Raw genomic sequence first — 20953 nt, 5'->3', positions numbered from 1 at the left:
GGCACGAGGGAGGGGATAGTATCGCCCCTTCCATTTCTGCCTCGTTGCGCTTTCAAAATGCGGCACAGCGGTTTAAGTAGAACTATATCCAAAATATCCGGTAAATTAAGACTGCATATAAGTTACACATTTGCAAATTAATAAATATTTTTTGTTGTAGTAATTCGAAAGTATCTTTTGTCTCTGAATAATTATTTTTCGCAGTGGTTTAGAGATGTTTTTTTTTCTGCCATGTATAGTACCCGGCGATAAATATTGTACATTGGCCTTTGGAAAGAGACAATCGGCTAATTTCGGCTATGTAGAGCGTTATCTCTGTCGCACGAAATACAACGACTTACAAAACGTCACAAAGGTAGTGTGGGACAGAGATAGTGCACTTTCCAAAGGTCGATGTGCTATATTTATCGCCAGGTAATGTAAGTTTGTACAGATTCCAGTAGATATAAATAACTACCTTGCATTTTTAATAATGATATAATATATTTATAGTTATATAGTTGACACGGTATTAAATAAAAATTGATTTAATAATGGTCGGGCTTGTTTTTCGAATGAACTTTTGCCCTCTAATGAGAAATAATATCTCCTATATAACTTGACAGAAAGCCGGTAGTTATCTATACCTAATGCGCGGTACTGTTATTCTGATAAGACTATAGGACTATCATGTTTAATAAGTAGTAATCCTATATACCAGGGTTGGCCAAACTGCGGCCCGCTAGCTACATGCGGCTATTTAAACGATTATTTTTAGCTCCGATTGATTGTCGATTTATTTCCATATTTAAATTAATATTACCTATATCAGCTTCTGCGAAATCGAAACAAATTACTGGTGTGAATAATTATTATTATTCCACCATAAAATTAGTTAGATCCAAACACCGATCATAATTAACTAGCCGGCATCTTAAGTATTATTAGTAGTATTATACGTTTGATATATCTGATTTCAATACACATGTTTTGATTTTTCGTTTTAATTATTTTAATAAATATGATTTTTGTAAAAAAACATTCGATGGCAGGTTTTAAATGCGTATTCAATTAAAGAACTTGTCCACCCCTGTTATATATAATAGCCTCCTCGCTAGAGGGAGATAGTGTTCTGTCGTGTATAAAGGATAGGCCACCGCCGTCCTCCTCTCGTTTTAGGTAGTGAACTGTACCTTCACCATATTTAGTGAGTTATTAATACTATATATATCCTAGTCGTCTCATCAGGAGGATATGTAAATTACATATGAGATAGTCCATGATCCCCCCCTTCGTACTAAAAAGGGGTGAGGGTTATGAGTAGAAGGTGAGCACGGCAGCGTGGTTGCCACGTACAAGGAGCACGCGGTCAGCGGCTGAGGCGAGCGCTGCAAGCCAGGCCATGTATAGAGCTGGTGGGACGACAGCGCGGCGGCGTGGCATCGGCTGCGTGACGCACACGAGACGGGCGCCCGAAGACTGTTCCGCGATCAGTTCTCGCAGTCGCAGGTGCCTGTGCGTTCGGTCGCGCGCCGCCAGCAAATCAGCCTCCGTTATACCCGCTATAACAACTTCATCATTAGATGTCCCTTGCTTTGCAATACATATTTAAAAATACATTATTTATATACCATAATATACACATGATAAATGCAAGAAATAAAAATAGATTCGTAGAAACTCAAAAATCTAATAAATCCTTCATAGGGTATACATATATACAATAAGGTTAGACAAGATATCTATGAGCGGTGGCGGTTGTGTGATTCGCATTGTTTGCCGCATACGCATTTATCAGCGGGCTGGCGGGCGGTGCATTTGCTGCACGACTACCTCTGTACGTGCGGAAGTGGTTAAATATTGGTCCTTTTCTTACTTAGGATGGACTTCCGCAAGGTAACGCCTGATTCCATTAAATATTTAAGATATCTAAGATTTTCCTTTTCTAAGTTTTAAATCTTAAATTAAAAATATATTATTAAATTAATCTTTTTACATATTTTATTAGAATTTGGTTTGTTTTTTAAATGACTGATAATATAATGTACACATGAAAAATTGTTAAATTTCATTCAAAATAGCAACTGTTCAGTTTCTAGCAGCCTCTTAGCAGAGTAGCGTTCAGAGTCGGTGGTAGTTTACTACCTATTGTGTTAAAACAATCGTTGATTCAAAAACAAATATAAATGCCTACTTGGATTAAAGATATTCTGAATTTTGACCAACGTCACAAAATAACCTTCTTTATGATATGGCTTTAGCAAACTCTAATAATCTCTCATTCGAATTTTGAATTCCCCTGTCTTAGACACAGCCTCGTTATCGTGACGAGTCGACTTATTTTTACATACCATGTAAAGTCGGTGATCAAATCTGTGACAGTTACTACAGTCGTTCATCAATTATGTTCCATTTTCAAAACTTCATGAACATTCAAAAAACGAATAACTTTTGGAGCAGTAGATAAACGGGTTGGTTAAATGGCCATGTTGTGCCGCTTCCAGATTGGTCAAAACAAATCATACGAGCCAGTGGTAAAACGCTAATTTAAACAAATTAAATGACCTGATTTATTGGACATATTTTTTTTACATTATTTAATTATTATTTAACGTAGGTTTTCATTTCTTTGCTCTTCTATTATTCGTCTTATGATATATGCTATCTCTTCTTTTATTAAATGATAATGTTATAGAGAGATTTGTCTACCGTCGACATGGCAGTTTCATACAAATAAGTTTTGAAATAATTAAATGTTAAATAAGCTCAAGAGGACTGTACAAAATCCCATACAACAACTTTTTAAATCTTGACATTTATACACCTGCCGAATTTTCTATACACCACTCTATGTTGACTGCTAGAGAATGACTTTAAGGCATTAAAACTAAGTTAATAAGAGATAAAAAGAGAGGGAACTGACTGTTATCAGAGTTGTCGTCGGCAGTCATGAAGGGCGCGATCAGCTTCTGGAAGTATGCCAGGGTGGAGTCCCGCGGCTTCTTGTTGATGTCGGGAACCATCTTCAGCGCTGAGTAGTCGATGCGGAACTTTGATAGAAGTGACGCCATGCTACGAGATTTTTTTTTATTATAAAGAAAGGTAACCAGACGTGGTGTATGTAGGTCCAACACTAAGATCACTGGTTGATTTAATTTAAGCGCATAAAGATATTTTACATAAAAAATGGTTGCGAAATTGTTTTCTTTTACGAGAGAGCACAAAACACACAAAAATGCCTGATTTCTTCTCTTATATTTACCGCAATCTTTTTAGTTATGAATATAAGAAGTACGCACTTATAAACGGCGTCATTTTAAATTCTCTTTAAGAATTGCTCGTCTGCTGTGGCAGCGGAAAGATAAGAGTTTGACAAGTTCACTCACTTCCTCTCTTCTAACTCCATCTCTGTGGTCTTGTTGGCCAGCGTGAACACGCGGAGGGGACAGGAGGACCATGCGCGCCGCGTCGACAGGATATACGGCAGGAGGAGAGTCAGACCTGAAAATAACATTTGCCAAAATTTTCAAGATATGTGACTTGTGTGTGAGTTCCAGTGTGGGGACCACAGGCGTCCATCCACAAGGTAGAATGCTCTGTCCATCTTGTAGACCCCTTAACCTGCTACGTGACAATCCGTGTCAGCTTCGAGTACCGTATCCAACCCAGTAGTAATAATGAGGACATGTGGTGGTGTAATGAAATAAACGGATGCAATTGAGAAAATCCTAATTTATTGTTCACACAACCACTATACAAAGGTAGGCTCGTCGGAGCATGCGCTAGGGCGCGCATGTTGCCGCCGCGGACAGGATAGTCTGAAGTAGTGGGACTGTCCGCCATAGATATATACAAACGTGTCTGTATTAAACCTAAAACCAGAGAATATAAAACTTCTTCAAGCACCAGTTCACCGTCGAGTTTCTTCTTAATCGCATGCTCTAGAGCATGCAAGATGTTCCATAGTCTATCGCCATGTTCACCTCCCAAAGGCCTTTACCGATTAGAGATGAAACATACACTCTTGTAATTTTAGATTTAAAACTGAGAAAAGGAAGGTTTTAGATATCTTATTGAACTTTATTATATATGCATTCACTCAGACGAATGAATTATTTAACTTTTTAAAGATGTAATTTAAGTAATGTTTTCATTTTTACTTCTTGTATTTATCAATTGTCTGTCAATATGTTTATAGGAGGTTAGAGAAACTTAAAGGCTCTGCAGGTCTATACTCCAAGAAAAGTCTCCCAATGGGGGGTTATGGCTCTCAGCAATAAGGGTTACGACGCGAGGAGGAAGTGCTCACCTATAAGAATAAACCTCTACAGCTGCCGTTTACAGGGTATATAGTGTGATCGGAAGCCCCTGTGTTTCACTTAAAGATAATGAACAAAACTCACCACCATCATCGTAAAGCCACCAGACGTCGACGGTGCCAGCTTGACGCTTAGTGAACTGCTCCACCGACGTGAAGGAAGACGCACGCCGAGCTGCTCGCAACGCACGCCTCCAACCTCCAACCCCGCTGGCCTTACTGTCAAGTAACACTTTATTTTAGACTTCAGACCGAGTTAATATGCCACTCTTTCAAACTCATTTTGTATTCATGTGAAAAAGACAGATGACAATTGGGAGCGTCAAGTATTGAAAAGAAATTAAGATGTGTTTACATGTGGTTACGTTTTTAAAAGGCTTGGATGGTACCACAGACGCATATAGGAAAACTTTAAAAAAATTTTTTTTAGGCTATCAGATGTCAAGTAACAGCTGTTCTGTCCCACTCCGACGTACCGCAAATTTTCGTTAATTTTAACTGCTACACAAACAGTATAGTTTGTGTCTATTGTAAAACCAGTATCTCTATCTACACGTTTCCTTCATATTATCCTTTTGGTTTTTTAATTACTAATTTCAATCGAAAGAGAATACACTTACTATTTTTTTTAACATCGTCTCTTTAGCTTACAAAATATACCATCCTGATATATGAACAGTAAATACGAAATTAAAGCGTCCGTACCGTGTAAACGTCAAAGGTTAACTGACAATTTAAGCTCGTGTAAACACATCTTTATGCCATAAAAACTATCTTTATACATCTTTTTACCAACTGTATATTATCAAGTATATTTTTGATCTAGGCTTTAATAGCTTATCAAAGCTTCTTATCCGCAGAAGACATGGATGTCGAGAGCCTAGGTGAAGAATTCTTGGTGATCTCTTATATGTACGTTAAGATCACGTAGTGGAACATGTCTATTAACCATCATGGGGCACAGGTCTTCCTCAAAGATCGCCACGACGACAGGTCCTGTTCTGCCCACAACCAGACACTTCCCGCGACCTTAAATATTTCGTTAGTCCATCTGGTGGTGGGCCTTCTCATGCCGCGTCTGCCGGCTTGTGGTCGCTGAGAATTTTCCGACCACGAGTGCCTATGCTCGTATCAGATATTAAGAAAGAGATCAAACAGTAGAAATGCAATAAGTAAGGTATTTCCTCGTCAAAAGCACTACATAGGGTAAGAAAAGGACCAATATTTAGCCACTTCCGCACATGCTAATGGAAGGATTCCGCACATGGAAGTGGCTAAATATTGGTCCTTTTCTTACTTAGGATGGACTTCCGCGAGGTTACGCCTGATTCCATTAAATACTACATAGTGGAAAGGTAAAAAAAATGCTCACGTGTCGTTTTGCTCTCGCGGCGATTCTCTATTTGCTGACGGATCCTGTGAGACTCCCAACGACACGTCCGACATGCTGCTGCCTGGGGATGTCACAAATGATTATTATTTGACAATTCAGCGAGATATTTACACAGTTTTTATACATACTGTATATAAAGTAGTATCGATAAAGTAATATCTGTTACCCCGAATGATTCTCACCAGTTTTATAACCCATCGACTTCATTCATTGCTTCTATATACTAGTAAATCAGTAACTATAGAAGATTCTAGATAAGATATCGTCTGTATCCTGTAGTATTGAATTGAATTGAAATATGTATTATTTAAGCTTCGCTCATATTTATACGGATTTTAAACAATGTTCAACCAATAAATATCGTCAGCCAATCACAAGTCGAGAAGTATTATAGCGCGCTCTCTTTCGCACGATGTATAATGTAATGCATATACGTACACGATGTGTAATGTATAATGTAATAAAGAATTATATTTCTGTGGGTTTCCCCTTTTCGATGCTTCAATAACGATGATATAATATAGCACCTATAGACCCTATGTTTATGAATATATATGTATATATCATAACTATAGTTTTTAAACAATTTTTCTCACAAGCATCCCTCATACCTTATAAAATATTAAAAAAGGGAAGCCTAAGGATTTTATATAGTTGTAATGGAAAAAGCGTTTGTCTTCCACCTCATCTGATGAAAAGTGTAGATGAAGACGAAAGTGGTACATATCCATCCAAAAGAAACCTGTCTACTCTACTCTTAAAGGCTCCAGAGTTCAACTCATCAGGAAAAATAGACCCAGGTAGGTTCCAAATCTTGGCGAATCTCACCAAAAAACGAGCTGCCAAACCGTTTAGCTCTTTCTCTGCGTCTAGTAGTCTGATAATTACAGAAGCCGTACTTTTGATCTTACCTACATATTTAGCAATTTTTTTGCAAATATATATACACTCGTAACTTTTTTTTAAATTACGTATATGAAATACAAGTTGAACTGAACCCAATGGTTATTAACAGATGATAAAAATGATGATGAGAATGATCAAAATGTATGACCTCACCTCGTGACTGCGTGTTGAGGCTCTCCGTAGACTTGGATTCCTTGTAGCTGTCGCCCATGGAACCTGCGTCGCACACACACGGCCGGACAGAAAGCGCATTGTTATTAGCATAGTTCCTTATAAGCACAATGTATAGCCCGCGGGTGATTTTGTAATTCGTGTATGAACAATTTTACAAATGTATGCATAAAATATGCAAATATTTACATGCGTATGCTAACATTTATGTACGTATGCAATTATTTACCAATATAATATTTATCGATTCGACATAGCAATTGATTACATATTCCTGCGTACACAATATTACTTAAATGTCTAAAACTAAAGATCTACAACAGTGTTTCCCAACGTGGGGCCCACGCCAAACATCGAGGCCATTAGATTGGGAGGCTATTTAAAAGTGGACTCGACACGAGTTTAACCCTTTCGCTTTAATATAAAAAATATAAATGTTACATAGGGAGCGAAAGGATGTTAGAAAACAGATAAAGCACGAAAAAGAACAGGAGAGTTTGTGATGGATAAAGATCGGATCAGAAATGAGAAGATCTCTTAAATTCCGACATTGCTCGTCTGAAATGGCAGAGGGCGGAGCATATCATTCGTGCAACTGATGGCCATTGGCCGAAAGGATCTCAAGTGGCGACCATGAGTCAGTAGACGCAACATGGCTATAACTGAATTATACTGAAATTTGACCAATACATTCAATTTATTTACTTTATTGGAGATAAACAGTAACAAAAGGCAGTAAGAAAGTACAAACTTAGAAACTTAGAAATATAAAATTGGTAACAATTGTTACCTTATAAATATCTCACTAAGAACATTTAATGATTTATAGTCAAACAATGACAAAACATATAAAAACATTACTAAACAGGGATCAAAGATTATGGTTTATAATTGATATTATGGATTAATTTGTTGAAAACAGGAGTTTAAAATCAAAACGAGGCATTAAAAAAGTTTTGTCTACTTACCAACAGCTTATAAAAGAACGCAAAAAGAAAGCGCAAACTACATTAGACAATTTCTTGGTAAAAATGAAAAAAATTTAAAACATAATAGACTAAATGATCTGATTTCAAATTTTGTTTTTTTCTTTTAAGTGTATTCATTTGAATTGTTTCTATTTTTATAAGAAGTAAATGTTTATATTTATTTGAATACTAAACCAATTTTTTATATATCTTCCTCTAACTATATGTTAATATAGTCTCGTATAGCGCTGTTTCGCATTACGTTCTACTTTGATGAAACGTAACTTACGCGACATATAAAACATATAGACGAGACATATAAATTAAGTTGCATGGATATATTTGGTAAATAAATGCTATTTTAATACACCTGATGTTTGCATACACATATACAAATCTAAATTCTAAGGCTTTACTCTGCATATCATAATATTGTTAGCATATTTTTATTAATATCAAGCACCGCTACATATATACATATAATATATTTAACTACGTTTTAACTATATAATGAAAAGAATGTAATGGCTAAATTTTTTCATATAATTGAAATGTTTTAAAATGATTTAACTTGTGACTGTACTTACGGGAGAAAGCTGCAGGGTCGTTGAGGCTGAGGTCCTTGAGACAGGCCCTCAGGTCCTGGTCCAAGGCGTCACCGTTGTACAGACCTCCCTCTACACGGAGGAGTGCAAGTGCCATGTGGACGTCGAGTGCTTTGCTGAGAAACAGTTCAGTTGTAAGTTCTTAAGTAAGAACTCTAAAGAAGGCTTTTATCAACAGGAACATATCATGCAAAAGTTATGTTTTGTATTATGTATTAAATAATGGCCATTATATTTCATAGTCATACACCGACTTTATGTATGGTACGCGATGTTAAGAATATTTCTCCGTACTTCATAAAACATGACGATGTTGATCAATGTGCCTACTGTGATCAAAAAGTAAGGTGAAATCGTCATTTAAAATGTACTTGCTTTACAATGCGATTAAAATAAGAATAGGACGGGCTCTCGGCTAACTTCACTCATATAAGTATGGTCAGCATTAAATATATAAAATAAAAAAATAATAATAATTGTTTTTGTTGATTGTTTAATTTGTTCTACAATGAGCAAAAGAGGTAGTGTTTTACATCGGAGAGAGATTATCAGCAATGTTGATAAGTACTTCAAGGAAGAGAAAAACGTGCCATTATGTTGTTGGACCAGCAAAACAAGCAAGAATTGTACCAGGGCCAGATGGCAATATTCATATATCGCGTGATGTATTTGGAAGTTTCATTAAGCATTTGGAAACTGCTTCGAAGGTAACCGAGCGAGTGACTTTAGCCACTGGTATTATTTTTTAACATTGCTTTTTTTGCACACTATACCAAGTTCCCGTTGTGACGTCACAACATGGCGCTAGGCCGGTCCTATTCTTATTTTAATCGCATTGCACTTGGCAAGTACATTTATTTGGTAGGTTGGTAGGACTGTATATAACATTTGCCAAGCGTCTGTTTATTAAAAGTTGGAATACTATTTTGTGTCTGAAACGTGTTAACCCTTAATAGCCTAGAAGTATCAATTTTGATACCAATCTTTTAAAACGAATGTTCACATTACTATTAGTTTTTTTTATAGGTTGGTTGTACGAATTTTACTGTTGTATAATATTCTTTCCAACGAAATTAAAAAAAAACTATTTTTCCCTTCATATAGACCTTCAAGCAAACACAGTAATATTAAAAAAAATCACTTTCGTAAATCAGGCTATTAAGGGTTAAGTCTCAATTGGTTCCAAAATCTCTCAATTTTTTGGAAGAAAAGCGTCAAAAACTCTACTGATATTGTTCCGCAACCACCGTATTCGATTTAACTCCGTGCGACTTTGGGCTATTCAATAAACTCAAAAAGCCAACGCGGGAACGTTTTGACACGCTTGAGGAGATATAAATCGAATCGAAGAATTTCTTGAAGGCTGTATTAGAAAAAAATTACTCTGACAGTTTCTGACTGGAAAAAAAAAACGTTTGCAAAATGCGTTGTATCGTTCGGATAATGTTTTATGTATCTATAAATATATAAATTAAGAAAAGGATACAGTAGATACCTTTGTATAGTGAAAGATATCAAAGAGAGTTTTGTTCCTAATACGTAACAGTGGACAGTAAGCGATGAAATATAGTATTGAATACGAAGACTATAAAACATAATAAATGAAAGGAATTGACAAAGAACGTACTGCATGACCTCGACGTAGTCGACGATCTCGGAACGTTCACAGGTCTGCCAGTCCTCTTTGAAGCCCATCATCAGGATGTTGGGCTTCAACTTGCCCAGCCCGCTTGCCTGAAAGAAATCATAATATATAAATATATTTAGACTTATACCAGTCTAAATTATCTTAGCCAGGGATGAGCAAAACGATACCTGATTGCAGTCCTTTTAACATGTTTATACAGACCTCTAAGAATTTCGAAAATTGTGTTTGTTTTACAGATTTATCATTATAAACTTAAATAAAATGGTAGTACATACTAAACTATAACAATTTGTTTGAGACGAGTTACTCACATGGCGACTTGTCGCATCTACACTATTTTTACTTATTATATTTATTATCTGTATCAATTTTATTTCTTTTTATTGCGACTTCCACTCATTAAATGCGTTTACATTGGCTGACAAAATGTCAAAAGATATTACTATGTATTAAGTTAATATTTTTTACCTGTATAAGCGCACTAGCGCCATCTTTGAAGGCCACATCGTCGACAATGCTATAGAAGGCTTTTACTTTACGCTTTGCGAACCAATGGTAAGCGCGGTTGGTGAGCGCCTCGCGTGTTCTGTGGTTTATCTGACCCTGTAACAAAATGATACAACACAGCAATGTAAAAATGGGTACAGAAATAAATTACTTGCTGTTACGTGATTTCGGTATAACGGGACAATCTTCGTTTTCAGTTGAACAAACACTATTTGGCAATACTATAACATATTTTTAATGGGGCCTTTTTGAGGGGCTCCCGTACTTCTCTTGTCAAATATACAAAATTATATCTATCTCATGTATGATCTCCACGCCTGTCTTAAAGAAACCTACTACGCTTTTTCAAGGTATTTAAGCATTTAGTTATTACGTGTGGGTGTATGCCTTACACAACCACCCAATTTCGAGGGGAAATCTTCTGTGAATCCAAGTTCCCCACTAAAACCTCTGTGGAAGTCCTCTACGCTGTCTGAGCTATCCTGGTAGTTCCAAATCAAGGATAACTCACGTCTTGTGCTGTTCCGGATAGCCCGCCCCGAGGTAAACGTTTTACACGCTACATCTGTAACCTTCGTGGTGCAATCATAATGGTTCGAGACCACGTTGCACCATCCCACAGTTAATTGACCCAGTTTCTGATGACCTGTCATAGTTCCACTGTCTTGGGTACAAAGGGAATGTTTTTACGAATCTATTTTTTTTACAGATTTTATTATTTACGTCCTCATCTTTTTTTCCTCCTCAATTTATTATTCTTCACATATTCTTTTACCACTTTCGTCTCCCTCCCACCGAAAACCCCTTGTTTACATTACATCTTAATTTACCTTATTCATACATTCACATTCCTTTATAATTTAATTTCTACTTTTATTATATATACTTCAGATTTAAGTATTTATTTCGACTAGTATTATATACTTTTGTCTTTTTTTGTCTACTTGTTCCTTTAAATGGTGTCTCTTCTTTTAACCTTCTGCAGTATTGTAGAAAGGTCCCGCGTCTCTCCACGTTTTCCATAACTGATGCTATGTTTATTTTACCATTAGATATTGTTGCTTTAAAAAAATTAAAATAATATTTGATAGAAAAACATTTTTTTAAGTCATATTTGGCTTTTAAGAAAGAAGCTTCTTCCTAAAGAAGATAACAAAAGTCTGACGTTCTTTTACTCCCAATGTATTCTCTACTCCACCTTGTTATCTATACCAAGCATCACTTTCATTTATCTTTGTCCTGCTTTCTCTTGTGTTCCCTTATCTCTTTCTGTCACAACTTAAAGTCATACATATCTCTAATAATGTAACCATTCGTACCTGACTAATATGACCGCAGAGCATGAGGGATAGTCCTTTGGTGAGGAGGTACGCGAAATCGCTCAGGATAGGCCGTTCTCCCGGAAACCCGGTCAGCACCAGGATCTGAGGCCTGCAACGGAAAAACTCATGCGTCCCATCATTTTGTTTATTTAATTATGAATCTTTATAAAAAAAGAAAAGGTATTTATTTACACTAGCAAGATATATGTTCTTTATTATTTATTTAGTATATTTGCACTTTTTATGCAGATATAAAGTGCAAATGTACTAAGTCAGTATGCTCATACATGTTAAATAAAATTGAATACAGATTTTGTAATTATATTGAGTAGCGACATAGTGCCAGTAGACGCGACGTGTGTAGATAGTCGCTGTATTTGGGATAGTGCATAGGACTAGTCATCGTGGCGACTTTTAGGTGAGGCAATGCCTTGCAGTGAACGTCTATCAGATGATATGATAATGATGACAAATTCTATAGTCATAAAAAGTAAAAATACTTTGTAAGAAAAGGGCCAATATATAGCTATTTCCGCCATGCAGCAGTAATCGTGCAATAAAGTGCACTGCCCGCCAGCCTGATTGCGTCAAACAATGCGAATTACACAACCATCGTTAAATCACTCAACACGTGTTTCACCCCTCCACGGGACATCCTCAGGAGTAATGTTACACCGATTAGTGCCAAACACAGAGTCTCGCTATATATTGGTCCTTTTCTTACTTAGGATGGACTTTTCTTCTTCTTCTACTTTATCACCTGTAATTCTTAACGTGTTCTGTGACGCGGTTCAGCTGGTGTACGCCGGATAGCGCTGTCTTGTAAGTCTGCGCCTGAGTTGTCGATCCCCAGTTTACATCTGTAAATAGAACAAAACAATTATTGATCGTCAATATACATATTTTTAATCTACTTTTGACTCTACTCTGCTTCGCAGGGTGTTATAGCCGTGGTGAAGAAGCAGTTTAACAATACAAACTTGTACATATACATTTTATCAGATATAACCTAAATCAAAATAATCAGGCGACATCACTGTCAAGGATTATTGTCGTTTAAATATTCGTTTATTGAATAATAGGCTGTAGAAACACATTCCGCGCACGGCCTGTGTTGCCAGTCGTTCCCACACGCCCGTCGCGTCAACTCTAAATAAACTGATGTTCCCGTATTAATTGAAGATAATTTAAACTGTTTTCAAAAACTTTCGTTCCATCTCCCATAGCATATAGACCTAAACACGCTGAACTCTACAAAGCCTTTTTCGTCAATTTTCCGGTTTTGCGAAATTTAATTAATTATTAGAGAGTTTATTACAAATTAATTAGACTTTTGACAGTCAAAACTTTGACACAGAAAATTTTTCACGGTGGATTTATAATAATTATTGTAAACGTACAACAAAATATTATCATAAATATATTGTGAGGTCACAATTATCTTGATCCCTTTAAACTGCTTTCCGAAGGAGATTCGCGGCCATTAGTCGTGAATAGCTCGAAAGGCTTTCTTTTGTAAAAAAATATATATTTTAAATATCCGCACCCAAACACCCAAAACATTAATCTACAAGACACGTGAACTTTAAGAATAAATTCATAATATATAATAAAAAGAAAAAAATAATGTAATGTACAGAAAATCTAATTTCTGTTAATTTCTACGAGGAAAGTAATGACTGAATATATGAGGAATACAAGAAGATATTAAATAATAGAATTCTGCGAAGAATTTATTGTGTCCTTGTGTACCCAAGACACGGGAAGTACAATTACCAAAAATCCATTGAACAAAATTGTTATGATATGTTACACATATAAATAAATACAAAAATAAAATAATAAAAACATGATATCATTGTTAGAATGTAAATATTTTGTTACGAATTGTAAATATGGTCTATGGTGTATTATGACATAAATAAAAAAAAATATTACGATCGGTATCATATTGTATATGGTAGTGTATACCTGGCTTCCTGTGCGACACAAGCAGGTAGAGAGTGAGAAGGAAACCGAAGGTGAGTAGTGCAGTTGCCCAGGACACCACGAACATGATCACCACGCACAGCGCCGCGCCGGCCAGCGACAGCCACATGTTGTATAACTGCGCAAAATGAAATATCCACAGATTCAAAAGTGGAAGTATTTAAATTTGACGAGGTATAATTTTAACGACAGAGATAGCCTATACTTCATAGGCTATCTTCGTTAAAAGTTGATATTTACACGCACATTTTTGTTTAATTATTAGTATCTATATTATACATTTTGTTTAAATTTTCCGAAAAAAAAATTTTTGCTCAAGTTCACATGTTACAATCTTTAATAATCCTGTTTAAGACTGAACCCAACTTCTAAGATGTTTCTAGATGCCTAAGGTTATGGCCCAGGCTTTAATACACGAAACGCACTTGAATCGTCATTTTAAAATTCTTATTGCTAAGAAAAGCCGGGCAGGAACCATTTTTAGTTGTATATTATCATGTAAATGAGTCAAAACAACCAAATTCACCGCATTTCCATCGACTAAAGACTCTAAAACACTATAATTAAGATTTATTTTATTTATTTATTTAATATTCTTTAGTGTACACGCTAAGATACATTTTAATAGTTTCATAATAAATAAAATAGTACAATGGGCGGTTTTATCACACGAGGTAATCTAAGTGATAACCATTGTATGGAAAAGGTAGATGTATAAATTTATTTAAAAATATAGTTTTAATTTTAGGTTTAAAACTAAAAAAACTAAGGTCTAAGATATCTTGTGGAACTAGACCCATGAAAGGATTTGTTAACTTTTTGAAGACGTATTAATGCATTATGTTTATTTTAACTTAATGTATTTATAATCTTTTTTTCCGTTAAAGATTTCAAATTCTATTCTATTCATCTTCATTTATAATTCGATTTAGCAACGAATCTCAGAGATGAATTAAAAATAAGTTAAAAGCACTTAAAACAATTAGAAAAAGTCATCACTCACCCTGAATGTGGGTCTCCAACCCACAGGCTTCGCGAGACTGGCGTGGAAAGTTGAGAAATTGATCAGCGCATAGGCGGCGAGGAAGAAGTTAGAGATCAACGGAGCGATCTGATTTAATCCACCTGTGAAAGTAAACAATGATTTATTGCAGCTTTTTAAATTAATGGTGAATATATAGGTCATTTGCCCTCAATTAATATATGGTACATCCTATAGAAAAATTAATGGTTTATTAATAATAAATAACTCAATGAATAAGTAATTAAAAGCATATCAAAATTCCAATTACTACATATTAAAATTTGTTTAGTATATTTTCCAATAGGCATATAGGGCATATTGGCATATATCCAGCGGTGGACGTGGCTGCTTCTCAATTATATTATTGGAAATCTATGAAAGAAACCTTTGTTCAACAATAGGCGTCTAACACTGGTCAGAGCCTTTTCAAATTGAACATATTGAAAATCTAGATATCCAGCAAATGGATATCCAAAGATAACTGTTGCTCTTTCCTAATGATTCTTTTGGCAATCTATGTGGGAAAGATATGTCCAGTAGTGGGCGACATATAGCTGACATGATAATGATGAAATATTTTTATAACTACGTGATGTCGATAACTTTGGGCAGTATTTCTAGCGAATTAAGGCTTTTAAAAATAATTACAACGTTTACTTACCCATCAATATGAAGGCTATAGCAATTACAAAAGTGAGTACATAGCCGCGTACCGGCTCGTTGTTGCTGCCGTAACCTTTTGCGAAGAACTCCAGGTACGGGTATAGCTTATCTTGACAAAGTGCCTGTCAACGGAGAATAAATTAAAATGTATGGAAAAAACTTATTATTCTTCTCTGGAGTCTGAAGCATTTTTTTTTTAATAATTAACTTTTTTTTACGTAACCATGTTCAAGAGTTGAACTTGAAGCCTCTAGAGGGTTTACATTATTTACTCTACGGTATTGGAAGGCGCTAAGTTCTCATGTCACGCTTAGAAAAATGGTTCACTTTTCGACTAAGTTCAAGGGTCCGTTGATAGGGGGCGGTCCAGGTGCGTTTAATATATGATTCGACGGTGTCGAGCCAGTACTCATTCGGCTGTTATTATTTAGTTCTTTGAATATATATATATATATATATATACATTTATATGTATGCCGGAACTCTGTAGTTTCAGACAGCAACGACAGATGGCGCTAGTAGTTTCCTCATATAAACGTAGGAGCACCGTAAAAATAAAAGAATCTACACTAACAAAAAAGACTCGACAACAACACGACTTATATATATATATAAATAAGATATGATGTCAGAAAATAAAATCATTAAACATAGAAGATTAATTTATATATCAATATAAGTGCGGGTAGATACAGACCTGAAACACTTTAGGTGCTGACACGAGAGACGCAAGGGCAGAGGACAGAGTAGCAGCGAAACAGCCACCATAGATCAATGGACCCCATGCAGACACCAACCGGATCACCTGGAATCGAAAAACATCTTAAACTATAGCATATAATTTCTGGAGAAATTTAGTTAATTATGTAATACGTAAATATGTATTTTTGGACCGGCGCCTAAGACTGTTATAAAGACCATAAGGTAGCGAAGCTCTGGAGCCTTGGCTCAGACCGTTACATTCTACTATTTTAACAGATTTGCACTCCATGGAATGTCTAACCTTAAGGGTCTCCACGAAGAGAACCCTGGCTTTAGATGTCATTCGTCGATAACACCCGTTTAGCATTTCCACACAAGGAAGCCCGAAATGTCCAAACCTTTACTTGGTCGGTTGCTATTACTTGCCTAATAACATTTAAGATTTTCAATAACTCTTAAGTTACTCTTTGAAAGTGACTTTTACTCCCGAAGTTTAGCATTAGATATATAATATATACTAGCTCTCTTTGTTTCGCGATCTCATATCAAAGACTGTCTCTACTTCACAAATAAACAACTCATTAACAGCTTCGTTCAATTCATTCATTCATTCATTCAGACACGTCCGCTGCAAAGCATAAGCCTTCCCCGAAGATCGCAACAGTGACTCTTTTTGCGTTGCCTGCATTAAATGATTCCCTGCGACCTTGACTATGTCACCCTTCTTCCTAGTGGGGGACCTTCCCACGTCGCGTCCACCGGCTCGTGGTTGACACTCTAGAACCATTCGGTCCATAAGATCCACTGCCACTTCAAGCGAGCAAGTGTATTGTTATTTAACAATTTTTTTCAAAAACTTTCCTATTTTCAATCCATCTCATTCTTCACAATTTCTTTCTCTTTTCTCTCTTTCACTCTCCATATTTTCAGGTTAACATTATTGACGCTTCCAAATGACAATTTATTTCCTTAAATTTTTCTACTTTGTGTTATTTTATACAATACTATTCTTACTTTCTCATTATCTATATAACATTTTTTTCTCAATATATTACAATGTCTTCTTACACAGTTATGTTTAATATTTTGGCCAAGGAATTTGGTTAAAAATTATATACAAACATCATTGCTGTTATGCAATCCGTAAGGACAAGTTCTGTTGACGGCGCAGTCGACCAGTGACGTCACGTCCCCCGACGCATCCCTCAGCACGGTCCAGCCGGCGATAAGAGCGATCAGCAGGTATGACAGCGTGGTCAGCAAGATGGCTAGCAGCGTGCCTTTTGGGATAGACTTCTGCGGGTCCTGGGAATACAATTAATAATGGTCACTCTCAAGCATCATCAAAATATATTTTTAAAGATTTTGTACCAATAAAAAATTACGAGACATATAAAGCTCTAAATATATACCATTTAACTTTACATTTGTCCCGTGGATAGGTACCGCATAAATTGAAATAATATCCTAAACTATTTATAATAAAATTAATTTAAATTAAAGACAAAAAGTGATCTCCTTCAACATAATCACAATTAACATGCAATACAAGCTATTCTGTATGCACATTGCATTGCCACTTCAGACGTGTGCACGCTGGACACGTCTAAAGTGGCAGTGGGCGGAGCACATCGCTAATACAACCGATGAACATTGGGGCCGAAAGGTCCTCGAGTGGCGACCACAAGCCGGTAGACACAGCGTGGGTGGCCATCCCACTAGGTGGACTACGATATAGTGAAGGTTGTGGGAAGTTTCTGGATTCGGGCTGTCATCATCGTAGCGATCTTTGGGAAAGGTCTATGCCTTGCAGTGACACGCAGTTAGGGTCCATAAAGTGTCCCACTAAATTGTAGATCAACACGTAAAAGCTGTAAAAGCCACCGGGGTAACAGCATGAACATCAACAGAGAATGTAATATACCCAGTGAGACAAAATCTTCTTCTCTATTCTCTCTTACCGAGACTGGTATTCTGCTACTGGTATACGGGACGGTTATGGGTAATACAGTACGGTTTCACAAACCATATGCATTAAAATTAAAGAACGTCTATGTCTTCTAGAATATTGTGTTACCTTCAGATCCCCGGAGATATTGGCGCCGGCCAGGATACCGGTGGCGGCGGGGAAGAAGATGGAGAACACAGAGAAGAAGTTATGCTCCACGCCCTCGAAGTATCTGTAGTCGGAACCCAGATTGCTCTGCAACACCGACACTGTAAATAATCGTAATGACTTTTAGAACTGCCCTCATAAATTAAAATTCAAAATATCTTTATTCATACTGTCATTTACGCGCGCTTTTAAATCGTCGATTATTTGAAATTATAAATAATAATTTACCACCGACTTGAGATGCTGATCTGTTAAGAAAAGTCGATCAGAAACTCAAGTCAGTTATTTTAAGTAAAATTAAACAATCTTCTTTCTTTTTATTTACCGTAATACCCACACTATGATCGTCAACCCGTCTACCAAGCGTGGAGATGGTACCCAAAGATATCTTTGAAGGACACCTTTACCTTACAGTGAGCGGGCTGGAAGGACGACAACAGTGTATACAGTTTTTTTTTTTACAATATTTATATATAATCCTAAATGTATAGTAATATTAATGATCTATACATAGCGACCGGCCATTTTTTTATTATTATTACATGTAAAATTATAGTAAAGTAATTTATTCGTGAAAATAAAAATATTAAAACCATATTCATAATTCAACATATCAATTACAGATTTTTAATTCAGTATTTTTAAGCATTTTCCTTTAAGGTTCTTTGTTAGTGGGAACTTTTTGAGCATTATGACCAAGGTAAACTCACTATTGTATCCAACGAAACCTTGCGCAACTTCAAACTCGCTCTTCGGACCAATAATGGAACCGATACAGAAGTCAGCGATGGCCGCCAGCAGGATGATGAGAAGGACGATCTGAGCCTTGGCCTCCCACTCCATCCCCACCATCACGATCCCGGTGAGAAGGACTATGGTGATGCAGCCGTATATCGCTTGATCCTGGAACATTTATAATTACCACTATAAACCAAATGTAAGTTTGGTTCCACTGGGTCCATCATTAGATGGTAGCAATATAACATCACACGAACTCGTGCGTTTATTGCACGGACGAGACTCAAGATGCAATCACAAGATTCATCCATGTGGGTACGGCACCCATCGCACAGATACTGCCGTTCAATCTGAGGATGGCAATATAGAGTAGGTATAAGAAAGTGCTCACACAAAACGTAATTTTAAAAACTAGACATTGCTAGTGCGTCGTGGAAACAAAAGTGACACCAATAAGTTAGGAAATGGTTTTACTTAAGGACTTGTCTGGTGTAAAACACCTAGAATATCCAGCTTTTTGACAGCTAATTTAGCTTTGGACTCTAAATAACTTTAAGTTGAGATTTAATGTTGATAGCTTTAAGTTGAAGGATGTTATAGTTAATGTAAGTTTGTTCATTAACTATATAAGTTCGATAGATTGTTGAGAAAAAACAAATAAAGTTCACTATGAAACGGATTATTATTGAATTTAGCGCAGTACAGATAGAAAGAGATAGAAATTAATTTTAGCAAAAGACAAAAACATTAAATATCGCGGCAATGCGAAAGAATATAATGCAAGGTTTATTTTGTTGCAAATGAATTGGGAAAAATCGCGGCAAGATGCGCCGGCGCAAGCAATGAGCGCTCGCGTAATTTAGGTGCGATCTTTGCTTTACTAAAGGTACGACCATTTAGTCCTTCGTCCTTTTATGGAGGAGATCAATTTAATTCTAAAATCAGGCTCTTCTAGCTTGTGTTAAGTTACTTAAGTTGTGAGCTTAAATAATCCTATGTAGATAATAATATGAATAAATATATAATCTAAAAAAGTAATTTTTTCATGACGAACAGTCACTATTGTCCTATTGATATTTATAGATTCTGGTGTATATTCTGCGTGTTCAGTACATACCCAACTCTTGCTGACCATATAAGCGGACTCGGGTATGAGCGTGATGAGGGACTCGCCGAAGCCGACCACGTACATGGCACAGGCGACGGCGTTTGCCATCGCGAAGATCAGCCCGATAGAACCGCCGAACTCCGGGCCCAACGACCGAGATATCATGTAGTATGTACCGCCTGTCACAGACACGAGAAAATAACGTAAAGGCATCTATTACCACGGTATATTTAAATTTAGCGGTGTATAATATATTTCATTTATATGTCTTATATAGCATATATTGACATAGACACATGTGATATAGCCTCAGGAAAAAGTATATATTACATTTGCAATGCTAAGATTCCATAGTGTCGAAAAAAAAAATATCTTATATATTATAGACAAACCACTGAATATTTTTATTAATTTTAAAGGTCCCGATACTCCAGTAAAACAGATATGATATTCTTTGGAATTTATAAAGGAATAACTATATTGCACACCTTTTAATAAAGCAGACGCATGTAAACGTATCTTTATATTTCTGTTATCTGTCTCGTTCACACACTTACAAAAGTGCGGTTGAAAGAATGCTATATAAAAAATACTAGTAAATATCTTACCTCCTTTTATAACGCCATTGGTGCTGATGGCGGACATGGAAAGCGCTGTGATGGTTGTAACAACTGACGTTGTCAGGATCAAGAGCATCGCTTGAACTGAAAACGGTCAAACATTTTTTTTTAATAATAGCAAACATTTCATACTGGCCAGTAACTAGGATCCATGGGTTAGTTAGATTTACACTCCA

At 36.2% G+C, this 20953-nt stretch overlaps 1 protein-coding gene across 1 annotated transcript in view; it reads right to left on the bottom strand.

The window, feature by feature from the left end:
- Positions 1 to 1069: 1069 nt before the first annotated feature.
- The window catches only part of Ncc69 (sodium chloride cotransporter 69), a 69086-nt gene continuing 49202 nt past the window's right edge, over positions 1070 to 20953 (bottom strand). The window contains exons 5-24 of the mRNA XM_068766691.1: positions 20766 to 20861; positions 20167 to 20336; positions 19022 to 19214; positions 18273 to 18412; positions 17318 to 17500; positions 16191 to 16298; positions 15492 to 15615; positions 14810 to 14931; positions 13789 to 13924; positions 12578 to 12677; positions 11815 to 11926; positions 10457 to 10591; positions 9968 to 10074; positions 8323 to 8456; positions 6750 to 6812; positions 5670 to 5751; positions 4383 to 4516; positions 3366 to 3480; positions 2903 to 3051; positions 1070 to 1541 (exon numbers count right to left, since the gene is read on the bottom strand). Coding sequence (XP_068622792.1) covers positions 1294 to 1541; positions 2903 to 3051; positions 3366 to 3480; positions 4383 to 4516; positions 5670 to 5751; positions 6750 to 6812; positions 8323 to 8456; positions 9968 to 10074; positions 10457 to 10591; positions 11815 to 11926; positions 12578 to 12677; positions 13789 to 13924; positions 14810 to 14931; positions 15492 to 15615; positions 16191 to 16298; positions 17318 to 17500; positions 18273 to 18412; positions 19022 to 19214; positions 20167 to 20336; positions 20766 to 20861 — 2651 coding nt within the window. The 3' untranslated portion in view covers positions 1070 to 1293. The remainder of the gene's footprint in view (positions 1542 to 2902; positions 3052 to 3365; positions 3481 to 4382; positions 4517 to 5669; positions 5752 to 6749; positions 6813 to 8322; positions 8457 to 9967; positions 10075 to 10456; positions 10592 to 11814; positions 11927 to 12577; positions 12678 to 13788; positions 13925 to 14809; positions 14932 to 15491; positions 15616 to 16190; positions 16299 to 17317; positions 17501 to 18272; positions 18413 to 19021; positions 19215 to 20166; positions 20337 to 20765; positions 20862 to 20953) is intronic.

This window comes from Battus philenor, unplaced genomic scaffold (assembly GCF_028537555.1).
Source record: "Battus philenor isolate CCGP_79_NKW_IND1 unplaced genomic scaffold, ilBatPhil1.0.hap1 SCAF_21, whole genome shotgun sequence".
Taxonomy (NCBI): domain Eukaryota; kingdom Metazoa; phylum Arthropoda; class Insecta; order Lepidoptera; family Papilionidae; genus Battus; species Battus philenor.
Note: the sequence above shows the minus strand (reverse complement) of the source record. Positions and strands in the feature narration are given on the sequence as shown.